Source organism: Falco biarmicus, chromosome 6 (assembly GCF_023638135.1).
Source record: "Falco biarmicus isolate bFalBia1 chromosome 6, bFalBia1.pri, whole genome shotgun sequence".
NCBI classification, from domain to species: Eukaryota; Metazoa; Chordata; class Aves; order Falconiformes; family Falconidae; genus Falco; species Falco biarmicus.
The window spans coordinates 41,671,617-41,692,227 of record NC_079293.1 but is presented as its reverse complement, the minus strand read 5'-3'; the positions used below and the strand labels follow the sequence as shown (position 1 = coordinate 41,692,227).

Here is a 20,611-nt window from a genome sequence, read left to right as displayed (position 1 = left end):
CCCATAATTTCTTTGTGTATACCTTCTAAATACTTGTAGGCTGTTCTGTGGCTAGACTTCTAATACTTATCTACATGGATAATTTTTAAATATATTTATTTCTAGTAAGACAGAAAAAGGAAATTGGCCCAACTTTTAAACATGCCACAGAACAATAACTCCTCTTGATTTCTGCCCAGCTGCTACTGATAAAGCCTGTGAGTTGTTGCAGTGTCTGTGAGTAAGACCTAGATTTTATTTCTTGGCTGAAGTCTCCTGAGTTAAAATGGAATAACAAGGAGCAACATCTGCAGGAATTAATTTCCAGCTCATCTGGTGGCCATTACAACATGCATCTTAAAAATATCCCAGGCTTTTTTAATTAAGAAACCTCAAAAATGTGTTTATGGCATTATTTCTTTTCTTTTACTACCTACATCAGTCTCCTCAGCCCTTGAGTCCCTTTTGTTGCCTCTCACTCAATATTCTCCAATTTGCTAATATTTTTGATGCAAAGGTGACAAAAGTGAACAGTTTTCTCAGCCGTATCCTAGAAGTGACTTTTACTTTTGGCTCTCTGCTTCTGGAGAGGGAATTTGGCCCTGCACCCTGCTGGGAATTCAGCAATTCGGCAAAAGGATGACCTCTGTACAATGGCACATTAGGAAGTTCTGGGAAATAGAAAAAGCTGCTCAGGCTAATAGCGAAGAACATAATCTAGTATTGATCTTGCAACACCTCGATCTTTAAGGAAGGATGGCTTTAGCAAGCAATTTGAGCTAAATCAGAGGGGCCTGAACACAAGATGGGGAGAGTGGGGAACACTGGACCTGGGCCTCAGTTTGCCCAGTGACCGAAAGTACATGAAATTAATTTCACCTCACTGTAACGGGAATTAATCACTTAACACTCATGCAGACGATTCAAGATGAAAATCAATATAGCAGTAACAAAACATTGCTATTCTTTTAAAAATAATAGCTACATGAGAAGACCAGAAGTATTTTTAATTTTTGTGGTTGACCCAGAAGAGCTTCACAGTGGCTCTGTTTTTCCCAAATAGTCCAAATCCAAACTGTGTTGTTCAGTACTTGGAAACATACTTTTTCCCCCATCTTCATGTCTTTGTTGTGTCCTAATAGCAATTGACACTGAGGCAAAACTTCATCTGCCAAATTGCTAATTTGATTTGTATAAAGATATTTGATCTTAGTTCTCAAAACAAAAGCAAACTTGCGAGAACGTAGGAATAACTAAAACAAACAACTTCAAACCACACATATGCAATTCACCAAGAGCAAATTGTTGAAAACAGAGGAGTGAATTATATTAATATTTTCCATTGCAAAAATTCTAGCATGAAGCAGATGCAGCAGCATGCTGTTTTCAGCCTATTAGAGTTGAAACATCCCTCCTATGGCAGTCTTGCTGAATGCGAAGTTAAAAACTTCCTGCTGCAAGAAGCAAATGCAGAGAAATGGTACAGTGATGGAGTCCCTCTGATTCAGTAAAGAAATCATACCATACTGATCTATGAGCCTCCAGTATTCACGCCCTTTATTTAGCGCTCCACATACAATTACTGCAAGCACACATATATTACTGTGCATGTTTTCCTCAAACAATAAAGGAAAGGTGTATGACAGTTCTCCATTACCAGTGTCTATTTAAATCACCTTTCATTGTAAGCTAGCAAACCTAATCTCCCTGACAATGGCCTAGGTAACAAGCCATGCCTGTCAAGCAGAGGTGGCTCTCATGTTATTTGGCCTGCATGGTCTTGGATAGGAAGTTCAGAGATGCTCCAGGTGTGCATCACATACCAGTTCACTGAGAACAGGAGACTTTGATCACTTGTGGTGCTGACCCCACACAAAAATTTTTGTCCCATCATCAGTGAAAAGATACTAGATTCCACCCATGCCACTTTATGAATATTTTTTTATTTTATTTTCAACTGTGCTGCACGTTATGACCAGGAATGAATACCCATAAATAACAGGAAGCTACAGTAAGAGCTGTTGCAAGCATCGTTCAACATTCCCTCTGCAATATTCCCTTAGAGAGATTAGGGAAAAAGTCTGCCTTGTTATCTCTGGGTCACACTGAAGGTCATAGATTTACTTCTATTCTGTTTCTATGCTGAGTCCTTTGGAAAAAGTAACAGGGATAAAGAGACCACAGAGACTGCTGAGCACCATACAATGATACAAGAACGTGTATATGGAAAGCTTTTTATGCAGTTAATCGATATCAGGTAGTACTGGGAAAAGTCCTACACAGGCAGAAAACATCTTGGAATAGAAATCCTTCTTAAAGCAGCATGTCACTCAGGTAGTAGGGCATACATCGACTTGTCAGTAGAACTACATAAAGCCAATGAAGTGTGTGTTCACAGTCCGCAAGTTAGCAGTACCGTCCAGATTAAAAACATTCATGGCAAACCTTTTTTTTCAAAATACTGGAAGCATTAGATATATAATGTTACATTCCAACATCCACTGCATTATATTCTGTCTTCTGTAAGCACACTTCTTTAATGATCATGCTTATTTTACCTAGCCTGGAAAACACCTGAAAACTGAAGACCCTTGATTCAGAATAAAATATGAAGCTGTTAACATTGTGTTGTGCTTAGCTTTAGTGAATGTAATTTCTGGACTTCTGCTTGTTTGTTCTTGGTGCTTAGTTCCTTCCTAATAATAAAAAAAACCTGGTTATGTATAACTTTAAATAATGTATCCTTGTACAGCTTCCTTTAAATCAGAAATACCTTTCTTTTTGATTAGAAATGCTTGTTTTTCAGTTAATTTTCCTGGGAAAAATAATTAGAAATATGGAAAATTGTGACTTTATGTGAAATACAGCATTTCAAAAAGGCTTAGATATCTCAAATCAGAACATATTACTCATTTTCTAGCATGAATGCGAGGACAACTACAGATATTTGAAAGTGTTTGAAAGGAAGACAAAGAATTGTACACAAAACAATGTTCAACCCACCATAACATTCAGATTAACACAGCCCATTAACTATTTTGGGCTAGACCTCTGAGCAAAAGCCGCCTCATCTGTTGAAGCCTGATCTACAAGGGATGGTAACAGTCCAATTTAAATTTCTTTTGTTTTTGCAGCTTCTACTGGGCTGTCTTATGAACATGTTCACATGAGTTAACCTCCTGTTGTGTTTAGTGGTGTCTTTTACTTCAGTTGTGGGGGAAAAAAAAGCAGATGTCTAGGGCGCTAGATAGGCTAAAGGGGCTTTGGAAAAGCATGCATTACTTGAGTCATCCAAGAGTCAAAATCTCACAAAGAGAGGTGTACATAGCTATGGGACTAGTGTTCTACTCTACAGAAAGTTTGGGCTAGTCAAAACGCTAAAATATGTCTATAGATAAGCAACAGGAAAGATATCCATCAATGCGAATATGTTTCATGCACAGGAAAAATAGAGGTGTCAGTACCACAGTGATCCAGTTAAATTCACATGAAGCAGCTTTTTATGAGCCAATTTGTCTGGTGTGCCTAGGGAATTTTGCCATAAAAAAAGGAGCTACTCTGTGATGACAGCAACTGGCTAAAATCGAAATGATATACACAGGGTGTCTGATACAAGATGAAAGAGACTTTCACTAAATAAAATCAGAGTGCTCTGGTCTGGTCACACTGCACATCGAGGTTCTCACTCTACATGTTTGGGTTATTCATATCATCATGAATTAAATTCAGGTAGCTGGTGAAGCATAGTATCATAGAATGGTTTGGGTTGGAAGGGACCTTTAAGATCATCTAGTTCCATCCCCCGTGCCATGGACAGGACACCTCCCACTAGACCAGGTTGCTCAGAGCCCCATCCAGCCTGGCCCTGAACAATTCCAGGGATGGGGCATCCACAGCTTCTCTGGGCAACCTGTTCCAGTGCCTCACCACCCTCACAGTAAAGAATTTCTTCCTAATATCTAATCTGAATCTACTCTTTTTTAGTTTAAAGCCATTACCCCTTGTCTTATTGGTACATGACCTTTTAAAAAGTCCCTCTCCAGCTTTCGTATAAGCCTCCTCTACTTATTGAAAGGCTGCTGTAAGGTCTCCCTGGAGCCTTCTCTCCTCTAGGCTGAAAACCCCCGACTATCCCAGCCTGTCTTCATAGTGGAGGTGCCCCAGCCCTCTGATCATCTTCGTGGCCCTCCTCTGGACTTGCTCCAGCAGGTCCAAGTCCTTCTTATGCTGTGGGCCCTGACATAATATTGAATGTACACTGCTCTAAGGCAGAAAATCTAATCTAATACAGGTCACTCTTGTATAACTGTTTTCCATGAGTGGAATAAAAAACATGCCTTCTCCCCTAAGTGGCAACACAGCTACAAATGACTGTCAGCTCAGCCTCATAAACAAAAGCAGCCTGTCACATCTTTTTACTTTATTGCTGCCCAAAATAGGAAAGCTAAAATTCTCTCCATATAGTTCCTATCTATTTCTCATTAGACAGAAAGTTAAGACCTATTCTCAGATTTCCTCTGGTGCATCTTTATTTATAACGTAAAAATTAATTTTACAGGACATTTCCCGGTTATAGTTATTTTTCTTGCTCCTTTAATTAGGCATCTGTGGGTTGAAATGTCCTGTGCTTGACATTGTAAGTGTACCAGCTACTAAACCCCCAAGCCTCGGTTTCTTTTCCAGTTGTTTAAGACACTTTAGAAATCAAGCTAGGTGTGCCATTTTTTGTACAGCCCGTGTTTTATTTAACTTTTTAAATTTATCTGATGGAAAAAAAATCAATGGTCTAATAATAGATGTTCCACATTTCATACTGTGACTCAGGACTCATTGAAAGATGTTATGTATGATGAACCTCTTCAGTAGCTTTTTCTTTCACTAAAATGCAGTGAATGAGTTCTCTTTTTTTTTTGTGGTCAGCATTTACTATTTACCATTTTCATTACTTTCCCCCTTCTTTTGAGTAGAGAAAGAAGTTTCCATAGAAATGCTGTGTGTTTCTCATTTTAACTCTTCCCTGTAGTGCAGCATTTCAAATACCTCACCTTCTGTTTTCCACTGTTCTAAAAACAGTAAGGAAAGTTTGCTGAAATGGTGAAGGAACAATTCTGGAAGTGGTACTTGCAATAGTTAGAGCATAAACAGAAGATGCTGATAACCAAGAGCTGATTTAGGTCATATAACTCTGGAATATGATGTAATATAAATGTTTTTGCTAACAACTTACCCTTCACTGAAGGTTCAAGCAAAAAAGGAGCTTGCTACTTCCTTCATACAGTAAGTCAGAAGACATATGCAACTGCTTAATTTTGTCAGCATTATGTCTGTTACAATTTAATATGCACGTTGCATGGTTTTTTAATTCCACAGCAATAGGGTAATAAATACATTACACCAAATTCATTTCATGAAGCGTTAGCTAAATATTTCATATCTTAGCATTACAATAATTCAGCTAAAGATATTTTGAAAGCGCCTTTATTTGGGAAGTCCACATTAAAATCAAATTCTGAAATATCTTGTGCTCACAGTGGGCCAGCATGTTCTACTGCATGATTACAGCAAAGTGCCACCTACACAGAGACCAGGCTTCACAGCCATACCTGCTTGCTAGGAATCTACAGGCATAAGAGATTAGACAATGTTGCGTGGATAGAAAGGGAAGCCTGGCAAGCAGTGTCTGTATGTTTTGTACCACCTACTGGCAATTTAGAGACCTGCATACATAAGGCAATGGGAGGAAAAGACGGACTGCAGGCCAGCCTGCAGCCCAAGTGAGCTGGGAGCTTTTCCAGGAACGACATTACAAAAGGCTTCAGCAGGGTGCCAGGTGATGTGACAGGCTCTCCTGGATGTGTGCGCACACATGGGTGTGCTTTTCTGCCACACCTGTGCAGCAAAAAGCCTTTTGGGGAAGTGATCAAACGCGTCTGCTCAGAGCTGGTCATTTGCCTGAGGGCTCATGACCGAGTGAGGTTTGAGCCCAGAAATGATGGCTAGGGTTGGGGTCACGGCCCCGGCAGCATGTGCTGATGGATAGGACCAGGTTTGCACCGACTCAGCTGAGGCACTGCACCACTTTTGGTTTGGTCTGATGGGTTCCCAGGCTGATGCAGGTTCTGGTTAGGTTTTATACTGCTAGTGGCATAATAGCAAAGTTATTATCTGGCTCCTGCACTACCTACCTGAGTACCTACCTGTAAGGACTGGGTCTCAAATAAGAAACAGCAGAGTTTGATTTGAAGGTGGTAGGTTTGGGGATAGGCTTTGGGATTTGGGTGACCAAGGTCTCTAGCTGAGGGCTACAGCCGCGACAGGTAGCATCCCACAGGTTTGGAATGGAGTTGAAGTTAAGTTTTACAGCACTAGTTACAAAGTTATACTGAAACAGATTGTAGATGGAAGTTTAGAACGTGTAGCTTTGTGGCTTAGCAAAAATGCTGTTTCTTGTATAAGGCCACAGCCATTGTGCCAAGCCAACAGCCACAGACCTCAGGACCCATCAGGCTTTCTCTGGACTTGTCTTGGTCTGCCTAGAGATTTGGTTTATCAAGTGACAGTAATTATCTAATGACCAGGTGACTATTACCTATTCTGCTTTTGCTTTTATATAATTTTGTATAATTGTGTGGTTTAACAATGTTACGTGCATTTTTGTAACTAACAACAGCAATGGCAAATATAGCTATTATGGCCAGAATGAACTGTCTCTGGCCCTACAGTAAAATGCTATGCAGATGAGTAAAGGTGGGGTGATAGCAGAGGCCCTGAAAGCACAGGCACAAGGTGATACGGGAGGCCCCAGCGCTATAAACAACTCTCCAGTGGTGAGTTACCCAACTGCAGCCTTGAGAGCTGGGTGAAAACAGCCTTAGAGATAACAAAGACGTAACTGACTTAGGTAAAACACACCAGAGATAGTAAATTGGGATCCAACAGCAACTTGCAGACCAGGGAAGGAGGGGGTTAAAAATATAAACGTGACCTCCAACAGTCCATACAGTAAGAAGGAATAAAACATCAGTAAGGACATCATGCTCCTCCAGGTAAGAGACTCACTATGCCAGCCCGTCCCAGACCGAAGCCATTGAGCCTAGGGCACAGCCAGGCAGTGGAACATTAAACGTAACATCAGAGAAATGTGTTACCAGAAGGTTTACCTATCTGTTATTTTAACTATATATGATTGGAACTATAACTCCTAGTGTTATTGTAAATGGACTAAAAATAGTTCTTTGATTAGCTTTGTAAGGTTTTGGTAAGACTAACAATACATTTTTTACTTTGCATATACAATGAACCTGGTCTGAAATGAACACTTTTAGGAGGTAATGAGATTTTCAATGTAAAAATGATGGCAGAAATTCATACAAGCTATTCTGTAACCTATGTACAAGAAATTGGTAACAATTTTTAGCTGCACCAGCAGCTAAAGATGTATGATTAACGATGGATTTTGTTGGATTGCATCGTTTGTAGGGCCAGGGTTACTAGAACTAGCTGGAATTAAAGCTTACACTAAGACTAGATATGGCCTGACAGGATTTTTAAGGAGCTTGGGTTGGAGTGTGGAACAGAAGAGACCACTGGGCAAGCTTTAAGACCTCAGTCACCATGGACATTGCTGTCATAGGGTTAATAGTGGAGTTTGTTCAAATGAGATGAACTAGATTTACGTCTGGGTCCTACTAAGACTGCCCAGCTGGGTTTGTGGGATGATGAAATAGACATCAGATGTTCATGTAGATTCAAGTCTTTAAATGTAGGTTATTAGAGGGATTTGTGTACAGCTATACTACAGAAATCTATTATGATGTTTAATTTATTCTCTTTACTAAATTCACAGCAAACTCAAAAAGAAAACTTGCTAAAAAGGTGCTACCTTTTAATTATCACACACTCATTGGCTTGACAGGACAAGATGATCAGCAGCTAAAACCATCTTGGGGAAAGTTTGTCCATAGAACCATCTCTAAAACATACCTTTTTATAACCCGTTTAATCTAGTTTCTGTCATCTTTTTCAAACATTTATGTCTCTGTGCCCCACGTTCTATTCTTGTTTATACATGTACCACTTTTACATCAGTGTTATTGCTATTGCTATTACAATTTACCTTGCAGGTGTCTTACCAACATGTCCAGCACTGAAACTGTCCTGGGAGCTACTCTGTACATGTCCAAATCTAAAATGTAGTCACATTTTATTGTCCAGTTGCTAGTGAGCAAGAAGGTGCATTACTTATTCTGGTAAAAAGCAAAATGTCTAGAAAGGTTTTGTGCTAGGGAAGCTAGGCTAATTTCAAGCTGGGGATTTACAGAGGAAGCTGGCTTATGGCTAGATTCCCCATCAGCATAGACTGTCTATGGGTGAGGTTAAAAGTGGTCAGGAAGCTTGGTTTTGTGGTGTACGTAGCAGGGACTATGCGGTTATTTCTAAGCCTAAGTCTGGCTGGAGTCACCTTTACCGTGTCATTGATTCCATCATGCATACTGTGCCTTTTAATTCATCAAATATGACTACTTCTGTCATCCTAAACTTCAAACATCTCCAAGGGGATGCAATGGGTTGAAAAGAAAGCTTCTCAACTGCACATGCCTTCAATACATTTTATTTTCTCTGAAATTATGTAATTTGCACGCTAAGATGGGAAATAATCAGCCCTGCTCCAGGAAGTAAATGCTTAAGACGAGCGTTCAATGGCCTGTCGGGCCCTATCAGGGCTAAAAATGGACATTTCAGTAGAAAGAGAACATTTTATCCATCCCAACGGACCATGCAATATCTGTGCAGAGACTGGAAAGATCATGATATACCAGTATTTAAAGCTAGGCTACTCTCTGCATGCCTGCTGCTCAATTTGCCCTTTCTACCCCAAGCAGCAAGCAGTTGCCTCTAGCTTCCCACCATTATAAGGCTCAAGCCCCTTTGTTCTGAATAGTCGTAAGCACCACATGTGGCATCTGCTTTGTCCCTCTGGTGCTCTGCAGACATGGCTGCCCTCTTCCTTTCTCCTGCCAACCGACCCCATTCCCTGCTGCCCTCCCTCTCTTCCCAGTCCCACCATCTCCACTTGGCGCTTTTGACCTCAGGCTGCCTCCTGCCTCCTTCCGACATCTGCCCAAGCACAGGAGACTGTCACCACCACCATTTCTGCTTCCTGGACCCTCACAGTTGTCCCATGCCATCTCACAGGCATATTCCCTTTCTTTTCTCTCCCCGCTCCTCTTTCTGGAGCTTCCAGTATCTCTCTGATGGGTCACAGTCACTCCTGTCAGCTCTTGGCTTTCATGGACACTTGAATGCCTCTGTATCAGGATCTACCTCTCTTTCTGAGGGATCTCTTTCTCCGAGGCTTCCAAAATTGGTGTCAGGCTCTGAGGGCACCACCAGACCTTGCTTTCCCAGCCCAGTCCCCTGCCCAAGCGACACTGCAGCTGGGCCGGTCTCCAGCTCCCCACAGCCCTGCCCTGCCCACCTTCCACAATTCTGGCCATCTCTGTCCTCAGGGAGGTGCCATGCCCTGCCCCCTCAGACCCACCGAGAGCCCGCAGGGAGCAGTGGCCCTGGCAGTGCCCTGGCACACAGCCCCTTAAGAAGGCCACTTTGAGTGGCACTGCAGCTCTTCCTGCTCTCCATATTGCCACCAGCTTCTGGCTGCCTGAGTCACCCACAGCAACACTCCTCTGGCTTTTCTTCCAGCTCTTTCATGGTCCTCACACCCCACCATACTCATCTCTATCATGCTGACTTAGGCCTAAACCTGCCCACAGTGTTGCCTCTCATGCTGGGAGCATCAGAGAACTGCAGGCGCTTGCAGAAATGTGGAGACTACAGAAGGTCCTTTCACTACTGTAGCCACTACAGGCTAAAGCGACACTTGCATTTTTCTTAGAGAAAGTATTTTCCTGGCACCACCTATCCTGCACCAGTTCTGGAGAGGAACAGTTTGGTGGCAGCATATCTGGTTGGCCCTGCAATCTGGGTGGCAGGAGTTTGACAATACGATCTGTTTCTAAAATAAATGAAATGGAAAGGATCTGGAGGGGAGTCAAACTGCAGGAGCTGAATACAGCGCTGGAGTGTATTATTCTTACTTTGAATCAGACTATGTTCAAAGGTAAAACAATCCTTCTCACTGCCTCAACAAGCAGTGTCATAATAGCAAGTTAACTCTGACATGCACCTAGCTGGGGAGGGCCAAACAGAACAAAAAGTCTGAAGACGCAAGTGGATAAACGTCTAAATTGATCTCAGTGAGAAAGAGGTGAAAACAGTCCACATGCGCTTCATTCCATAAACGCCTCAGGAGTGTTCTGTATGCATGGTACAGCAGTGCTGTGTGCAGGCTTCCAGTGGTGCTACTCGGATGAAACCAACATCCCGCCAGCCCTCACAAGGGCTTGCCTTGCTCCGCCTGCCCCAGCTTGCTGGCCCGGCTGCAGCGAGGGAAACATTCCTTCAATGGCACATCGCCACCTTGTGGAGAAGTTTTATTACTGCAGCTCTCTTGTTTCTTGGAGGAAAAGGCGGCTGACCTAAGTCGGTTAACTTCAGCTTAAGTTGGGAGTCTAAACGAATTATGGTCTTGTCTATACTGGGGAACTGATTTGCGTAGCTGCAAGAATTATTCTGGTACTATCATTTAGCTATTCTGGAACAGCTTTTTGAGAGTTCAGGAAATTTGTCAGGAACAGCAAAAATGTTTACATTACACTGGAACAGCGAAAGCAGTCAACTTTCCTAAATTAACAGGTTTAATTGGGTGCAATTAATGTGCTGAGATACTGGACCAGATGGACAAAATGATCCCATTGTCTCCATCAGGAGAAGCTAAGGCAATATGCAAGTATTTAAAATTAACCACTTGCTTCCTATAGTATTCTGATTTTTCCTGGCACACCTTTATCTCTGCCCTAAATCATGGAAATTATACAAACTCTAACTTCCACAGAGCCAACACTGTTGAAATAACTTGTAAGGTGCCACGATGAATTTCAGTACTCTAGGCAAAACCGTAGGCTTAAATAGCTTAAAAGAATATAGGGCTCACTGATCATGTTGAGATGTATTCTGGTTCTAGCGCTATTTAATTCAGGTAGGATATTGAGCCTTGGGCTCTAATAGGCTATTGGATACTTCAAGTATCTCTCAATGTCTCTGTTGAAGTCATTTTGTTTTTACATAAATGTGAATGGGAAGTGGAAGACTGTTCCAAGGCTACTGCAAGCAAAAGAAGATAGCTTTTCATAGAGGGTAGTTAAGCTGCAAATCTCCTTGTAAATACATGGCTTCAAAAAAGGGGTTTGCACAAATTCATGGGATAAAAATTTGCTGATAGCTGCTAAACACAAAGATATCACATCTGAATCACAGATCACTAGAGGCTGGGAAAGAAGATGGATTTTGGGTCTCATACACGTGTTCCAGGGCACCAGGGGTAGATAGCCTGACTGACTACTAGGATACAGACTGTTCAATTCTGTTTCAATGACTGCTAATTCTTTTTTGAAGACGTTTACTCAGAACGGTTAAAGAGAAGATTCTACACGGGTCATAGCCTAGTGCAGTGTCTTCGAAGTATGGCAAATGACCTGTCTCACGGTAGCGCATGGCAAAGGTTCCCAGTAGGCCTCCAGCTCCCTCCCAGTCTCTAGGTTCAAAGAGTGTGGCCCCAAAAGCCAGCCTCAGGCAGCCTGCCTGCAGGCCCTGAGAGGAGATGGGCGAGCCTCGCTGAGAGCCGGCCAGATGCAGGTCCTCATCAGCACCTGCCCACCGTTTTGTATCTGCTGTGTTGGACTGTGTACGGCTCAGGGTTCCGGTTCCCTCTTAGCACCGAGCATGCCAGACATCTGAGTATCAGTTTTCTGCTTCCTAGGACCACACCTTAGGCATCAAGCTGTGAGATATTTAGGGGTATCTCTCCTGTTCTTTGCACTTTCTCTCTATTTTTTATATATATATATATATATTTAAATTGGAAACACTGTGATTTGTTTGCTACAGAGAGCAGGGAAAGTTGAATCTCAAAGAGAAATGCCAGGAGAGAAAAACTATTTCCTCTCCAGGTCTATAGCTACAATAGCTACAAAATTATAGAGCAGCCGAGAATAATTATCATCTAACAGCTTCCAGCCGCGGCAAACCATTTTTTATTTCTCAAAGCTAAAACATAAATTATCAACAGCATTTTCTGCATAGGCTGTATAAAAACCTTGTTATTCAGTCCAAACCCACATGGTTTCCTGACTGATGACTAAAAATAAGCTGAAAGACAACAAGACTACATAAAGCCTTTCAAAAGTGTTCACATTGAATAGAGACAACCCCAAAAGCCCATTGGGAAGGCCTTTCCTTTATCAACTGATGGCAGAGCCCTGTGTGTTCCTGACAGAACTCAGCTACTCTATCAATCAAAGCAACTGAAATCCACCACAAAACCAATTCAGCAACCCCAATGGCTGGAGTAATTCAGCATGAACATAATTGCTTTTACTAAGGGTTATAATTAGGACCCATTTGACAAATGTTGCTCTAGATGGGCCAGGGATAATGATCAGGAGTTGTGAGAGCCCTACCTTCTGGGCCATGGCTCCCTGCGTGCTGAGGAGAGAGCTGCATTCCCCTTCATGGTATTCTTCTTTACACTCGCAGCAGAACACAAACTGGAAAACAAAGCACACAAATCATAAAAACACATTAGGGATATAGACAGCAGGTCACAATCATGAAGAGTCATACCGCAGATGATCTCTTGCCCTTCGCATCCCATTACATTCGCATAATACTCCTAATTGTGCATCTTATTATACATTCCAATCATTAACACAACAATTTTGCTGTTATTATTATACATTTAATCAAAGAAGTAACATAAATGCCACTATTAAAAATGAGATTTTGCTACATGGTCCATTTAGGGACATAAAGTCATACTAGATACTTCTGGGTGTGTTTCTCCTACAGTGAAATCTGTTTATAGAAAAAGGGTGCTGGCTGAAACAAGCAGTTCTGCTTTATAGTGGTTGCTAATAGAAATAGTATATTCATAGTTCTGAATCAAATGCATCTCTATGGAAAACTATTTCTGACTTTACTAGGGGATGATTACTTTATATAGGTCATATAAAATACCATTTTCTAGAAAATTATATCCTTGCCATAGACTTTTATAGAATGGTTTACAAAAATCCGTAGAAAGAACACAACTATAGGCTACTTAACATGGCTTTTAGGGGACTACTTCTAGACCCTTATTGTGTTTCTAGCAATTGTTCTGGTTTCATCTTCCTTAAATTGCATTGTTCCTTACATAAGGCTTCATTGAAAATAAATGTCTTTTGCAGATGGGTAAAACAATTCTCCATACCTCAGTCTGAGCTGCTTCTGCCACCTAAACTGGTTCATATGTATCAAGTTTGATGCCTTTTTTTTAAACTGTAAAATGAAGATATCTGTCTTGACATGTGTCAAAATCTTTGGCCCATCAATGCTGCATTAAATTCTGTGTCCTTGCAGGTAAGGGGAGAAGTCAATAATGTAAAATGGGTCTCTTTTACGCTGTTTTAAGGCTATGCTGTCTTGATGCAACTTCAGACTCTGAAAGATCTCTCAGTGGTAAGACATTCTGACTGGCATTATAAGCAAGACTGATAAAACAGCCTTGATTTTTAGATACAGAGCTGCATTCACATGTAATGAATAAAGGATATCAGGAGGACATGACACTAGAACATTTGTCTGCCACAAATTCCATCTTTTGCAATTTCATTTTGAACTCTTTTCAAGCTGTATTGTCACTTTTCTAAGAAGCACTGAAAATCATATTTCATTGTCATGCTAAAGAAAGTGCACTTCTAAGAAAAGAAGCATTGTGCAAGTCCAAAACGATTGACCCTGCTATTCAAAAAGTCAGGGAAATTTGGAGCAGAGGAGTGGAGTGAGTGTTCTAACTTCCAGAGATATCAAACCTAATCACTTGTTTGCTTTCTTGTCACTCTCCACTATTTTGTCAATTATTTAAAATGTTTTATTGTACTTCAACTAACACTGATTTGTTAATTCACTTGTGCTTGTTAGCAAACAGTTTAACAATGGAGGCACTTTTGCAAGGTATGTTGTATGAAAGGCTGCATTACTGTAATAGAGCATCATTTAAATACAACAAAATTTGCACTGCATTAATGGTCAAAAGTTTCAGCTGTGTTGAGCACTACTCAAACACACATAGAGAGATACTCTGTCTGGATACCGAATATCTTAAAGACTTATCCCTTAGCAATTAAGGTTATAGCCAAGTTTAACTGTACTTCCTGCCATATGTCATATTTTCTTTTTCCTCTCATGACTGTACTTCCTCATGAACACATCTGGCTGAAAACATTTATCTGAAAGGGTTTTGTATACCTTGCTTTATCACTGCCTTATCATACAACACCTCAGCTTGCTTTTCTCACCCCAGCCTCTCTCACTTTTCCCATGCAAGTGAAATTTTAAACCTTTCATAAACATTGAAAAGGAGGAAATACTGAAGAAAGAAAAGAAACAACCCAGGGCACATATTTTGCAAAGACATTCCGGCTGCCTCACAATGTAGTTTATGTGGTGTTGCTATAATAATAAAATTCATAAACTCATGCCATATTATTTAAACATGAGAAATGCATTTTCTTATTATAGAGGCTGCTTTTTATGCCTATCTTTAAAAGAAAAAATTCTCAGGACCAATGTTACCAATGTTTTCCCCATAGGCTTGCTGTACTAGAAATGTGCGTGAGTGTGTAACTGGGCCTTTCACTAACAATTGTATATCTTGCAAATAAGTCCACGAGTGAGCCTGCCACATCCTTATAATGAAACAAAGCCTGATTTTGTTGGTGAGACAGGATACTCTTTTCACATCTTATTAGATAATGGATGAGATGTAAAATCAGTTCTGTGGCAAAAGAACACCCCAGAGGCTGATCGGTTTGTCAGAATAAATAGGCATCTCCCAACAGAAATGCATTAAGCACTCCCTTTTTATGGCAAAGCATGCATCATAAAGAAAAGGCATGTCACTTACAACAAAGAGCAGTTTGTGATAGTTTTATTCATTTTTTACATTCAGACATGAAAAATATAATATCGTTTCAGTAATAAAATACAGCAACTGCAAAAATGCTGTCAGTTAACTTGAATTTTGTGGCTTCATTAATATTAATACAGTTATTTTGCCCTTGGAAAGAAAAGGATTTAAGTTGTTCAGTCAGGATTTAACACTTTTGCATAAATTTAATATTAGTAACTGTTCAAAATTACTCGTAAGTAGTGTAATTACTAATAATAGTCACACTTTCTTTCCCTTTATTTTCAAAAAAAAATGCTGGCAGATTACTGTGATAATATAAACAGCACATAAACTTTCTATGTCTTTGTGTATTTACCAGTTACTGTTGTTACCCTTGAAAGATGCTTCAGCTAGAAAACAACCAACATAAAGTAAAGAATAAATCCCAAAGGTCCCAAACCTATCCTCTAGGTTTATGCATTAAAAAGAGGATTAGCAGGGAAATCCCTGAAGCACTTAAGGGATTTAGGCACTGGAAATTAATATAACCTGCATGTGTGCTATTACAGGGTTTTGAGTATCTGTAAAAATATTTGAGATAGGGCTACGCAGAAATCCTGAATCCAAGCGATCTCAGAAGAGGAGGTATTAAAATCCTCAACAGGGATCTAGATCCTGTTTTTAAAATCCTATCTTTACGATCATTCAAGCAAAAGGTAAAATCAGACCAAATTCTGGTCAGCTGTATGGAATTCAAACCCACAGATGACATCTGAAGTGCCAAGAGCGAAGCTGAATAAAAACTCGGATGGTGAAATCAAGCTGTAGTCTCAGTTATTCCTGACTGTCCCATTTATAGTGTTTTAAGTTTGGAAGTGGGAGCAGAGGATGTAGCTCTTTTTTTTTTTTTTTTTTGGATGAAAGGAAAATGAGCTTGTCATTTACATGCTATGCTGGTTGTTTTTTTGGAAAGATTTTGCCATTTTCTTTTCACATTGATCTGCTTTCCTTGGATAAAGCACCAGAGCTCTCATTCTCTCTCTTGCCTACTGCAAATGCCTTTTCTTTGGTCTCTGATACTATCTCCCTATAGTGCTTACAAATTATTACTGTTAAAATTATATCTGTTCCAACTTTAATACAATACTCCCATTCTTGAATACCTACACAAAGCTTTGAGTTTGAGCTCCCTACCGTTAAAGTTACTCCTCAACTCAGACATTCCGTTTCTTTTTCACCGTTACCTCCTCCCATGTGTCTACCCAGCAGAATGAAGGCAAGGTTGCAGTGAGGTAGTCATAGCCAAGGTTTAATCTGCAGCACTGTAGGTGCACTGCAAGGGACTTCTGCGCGAGCTAGCAGCTCAAGATTTACCCAGACTTCTTACCAGGCTTTTGCCATCCATGTTGAAATCTGGACTGCCACGTCTTCATTCCTACAGTTACCACTATTAGCTAGACTGAAGACAAATCATATATGTTACATGGTTTGGCCAAAATGTATCTTCCAGAACAGACATTCACATCCAGATTAAAGCTATCAGGTAAGGAAAGATGTACTCATACCTCTGGTATAGCGTTTTAATGGCCCTTCAAAACCACTGTTAAAAGTTTTATCTAATGTCTACTTTCACCCTTTCTGGTTTCAGCTTCCAGTCACTGCTTTCTGTTTTGCATTTCTCTGCCAAAACAAAGACCCTTTCAGTATCCTATTTTTTTCTTCCTGTGAAGGTACTTCTGTACTGGAATCAAGATACCTCTGAATCTTCTTTGATGCAAACAGAGAAACTCTTAAGTTTCTCACTGGTTAAGCCATTCCTCCTCCCTCTCTTCCTCAGCACCAAATCATTTTTATGACATTTTTCTGGGGACTGTCTTGTTTTTGTCATTAATTATATTTGACTAATTTTTGTATCATTGCTGTGCTGTATCAGCAGAGTTTTTGTATTTACTTCTGGATCACTGCTGAGTATTGAATCACAACAGGTTTGCTGTCAGTCCCTGCTGAATGGTGCTGGCAATAACCTGCTACACATAGATTCTTCACAGAAAACACTACTTTCTGTGATCTGCCCGTTCTTAATCCATGTGACCACAGCCCAGCGGAGGCATCCATACTGCCTCATCTGATAGTGGTGACACAATGCTGCTGCACAGACCCTAACCAAGTCAGTTGGAACACAGACCCCTAAAGCCTTTTATTGATATATTACTGTGATGATCTCCTTATCAGAATATTCTGTAGTTTGAAGTCTTACAAAAGATGAAATTGATTTTGTGCAATTACTTTTTCTTATCAAACTCATAATCTAATTATAGAATGAAATCAGTTTCTTTTGATATGACTCGTTGTCATTGAGAATATATTGACTAGCAACCCTATAAAAATGTTTTGTCTTATCTGTTCTGCTACCTTTTTCTTTGACCTTCCCTCATTCAGTGGTGGCTGTCTGGACTCCTCGCTACAGATGAAACCATGAAAATTAAAGCTGCTGAATGAAGGCAGGATCAACACCCCCATCAGTACTGGAGCCTTCTGCCAGTAGTGCAAAACAGTGCACAAGAGATGCAAAAGTTCCTCAAACCATGGCTATATGAACAAAGAAAAACAACACAGATCTTCTTACTTTCAACTTAAAATGCAGGGCTTACAAGTTTTATCTTGCCCTCTCAGGCAAACAAGTACTTGAAGAAATCAACCTTCAGTGCTTCTCCTCACCCTTTCCTCTAAAATCTAGTCCAAAACCAAGCCACAAGGCTACTACATAATAATAATAATAATAATAATAAAAATAATTCTTCATCCTAAAGGTGAATTAAACCACAGCTGACAGGTGTTAATTTTATTATTTAATGAACTGCCAGAAAATGCACATTAAGTACTATTGTAATGTGAGAAGGCTATAGTATATTCTGAAGAGAATACGAAGGAAACCACCTATAATCTAAGATATATATGGAACTAGAGAGACTTATTTTTATGTCTTCAAAACCAGTTTGGTTATATATTACACATCAAAGCAAAAAAACGTCACATTCTAAGATACTTGCACGACTTTGATCACAGAGCGTCAGAGCACCTTGGAACTCTAAGTGAACCTCTCACCATACTCCTGTGAAGCAGCAAAGTACTATTATTTCTGTTTTAGTGACTGGAGCCTAATTCATAGAAATCCCTGCCCACAGATCCTCAAATTTTGAGGATCTAAATCAAGTTGATTTGGAAACCCAAATGCTATTGAGGATCCACACCAAAGAGACTTGTCCAAGATCACATAGCAGCACTGTAAGGGAGAAGATTTCCAGTTTTTAAACATTGATTCCCTACTAATCATTGTAGATCACTCCTTAAAAGAGCCACACCCTGGTTTCACAAGGTCAAAACTTAACCTAATAAAGGCAATCAGTAAAGGATTCCCATGCTTCCCCCCCCCTGCCCCTGCCCCACCCCCAGTAAATGAAAATATGATGGGGGAGTGCAAATAAGTAGTCACCATTCACCCAGAAGCTCCTATAAGTTCTAACCAGCATTGTATACAGCAAGTGTATAGTTGTTTGGTTTTATACCAGACTAGCAGGATTTTTCAATTACATTTTTTTTTTTTAACCTGGAGAGTGTTTGATTAAACAGTAATGCAAATAAAACACTGGAAAGGCAAAAAAACCCTTCCCTTCATCTGACAACATGATCACCTGGTCAAAAAAAAACCCTTAAAAATGTAAAATATTATAAGGCACCAAGTTCCAATACTAAATAGCTTTTGTAGTCAAACTATAGGCTGCTGATTGGAGCAAGGATTTATATTGAAAATATGAGCATGCCTTAAGAGAAATCAAAGCTATCAGAAAGTGACATACTGAATGGCACTGTCCATAACACCCAAAGTCATCTCACTATAGTGTTTGTTTAGAAAAATAGAGCTTCCAATTGCACTTTCCAAAGCACAAATTATAATGTTATAGTGAGTGATACATACCTACAGGTATTTTTTTCTTTTAAGAAAAGCCCCCAGACCCCAAATTTCACTGGAAAATATTTTACCATCTAGTGTATCTTTTGAGTAAGAGAGTAGTTGGATTCTTGGGTAGAGTTCAAACCTCCATAAACACAGACTAAGCATTTTTACTTTGAAACTACATACATTGTTATTTATTTCCATCCAAAGTCAATTAAAAAGATTCCTGCACTCCCCTGAATGTTACAGTCCTTGTGCTACTGCTGTGAACCACAAATCTTGGGTATTGGATTGACTTTGCCTTTAGCACTTTGCTATATCCAGCACCAAGTGTGAGACAGTCATCCACATGCCCTGTCTTTTGGTATTTCTTGTGCTTGCAGCAAAAAAAAAAACCAAAAAAAAAAGCAGAATATTTACCATCTGCAGTAGCTGTGTCTCCTTAGGATTTGTGGCTTTGCCAATTGTCAGTTATAAAAAAAACCTCCGGTAACTATTATAATGAAGATAAATGACACAGTAGCAAAAGTGTCAATTTTTAATGACACCGGTTTTATCAGATATAAGGCAATTGTAAAGCATGGTAGCACTTGCAGAGCAATTTTGGTCTTTTTCCTTTTAATAAAGTACATACATAAACCATGCACATTTCATGTGAAATCGAACTTTTGTGAGAAACATGATAATCTGTCAAAACATGGTGTCAAAAATATAGCTTCAGTCTCTGCAGTTTTTGCAATCTAAGGGCAATTTGCCATCAATAGCATGAGTCAATTTTCTAAAAACTTTAAAAGCTGTAAATGTAGGACTGCATCAAAACCAAGTTCTTAGAGATTTCAATGTTTTTCTTTTGAAACCGAAAGTGAAAGTCTCCCTCCTGATTTCTGCAAAATAACCCATGGACTCATTCCCTAAGATCTAGATGACAACGTGCACATCCCAAGGCTCTTCAGCGAGTGCTGATGATTTGTGTCTGCAGACAGACTCTCCTGGAGCTTGCCTTACATCAGGTGGCATTAACCTGAAAGATGGATTGGTAAAATGGACAGCACAACCATAGAGAACCTGTCCCAGACCTTCCCAGACCTTGTTTGCTGATTTATATGGATGAGCAAATTTATTTCTTCTTTCCAACCCCTTCTGAACTGCCTTGTGGTCCAAGTGCTGCAAGGGATAGAACAGAAGAAAGAAGCTGAGAGGAAGCCAGGTGCTTCTCTCAGATGAAATGACTTCAGGCTCCTGTGGGACAAGGGAAAACGCTCTTTCCAGATTCGTCTGCCCCATACCTACACACAAGGGTGTTGCATAGTCTTGTTCTTGGCATGTTGGCTGGGATGTGAGACTTACTAGCCCACTCCAGAAAATAAGAATGAAAAGTCTATAAAGCAGTTAGTTACAAGATGATGTGGTACACTGAAAGTGTGAAAGCCTGTTATTTTTTGTTCTATTATGTGTGTGCAATAGACAGGTCTTGTTATCACTGAAGAATCTAGCTGACTACCCAAGCAAACATGAATTCAAACACTGCAACATTTTCAAAGAAGACCACAGTTTTGGTTGTCTGAACAGGGATAGCTGGCCCTGGCAGAGCTGTACAGCTTTAACTGGGAGCAGGACAATACTTCGCC

At 40.1% G+C, this 20,611-nt stretch overlaps 1 protein-coding gene across 1 annotated transcript in view; it reads right to left on the bottom strand.

The window, feature by feature from the left end:
* The window catches only part of PRKN (parkin RBR E3 ubiquitin protein ligase), a 767,906-nt gene that overhangs the window by 7,431 nt on the left and 739,864 nt on the right, over positions 1 to 20,611 (bottom strand). Inside the window, exon 10 of the mRNA XM_056343712.1 lies at positions 12,558 to 12,644. Within this exon, the coding sequence (XP_056199687.1) occupies positions 12,558 to 12,644 (87 nt within the window). The remainder of the gene's footprint in view (positions 1 to 12,557; positions 12,645 to 20,611) is intronic.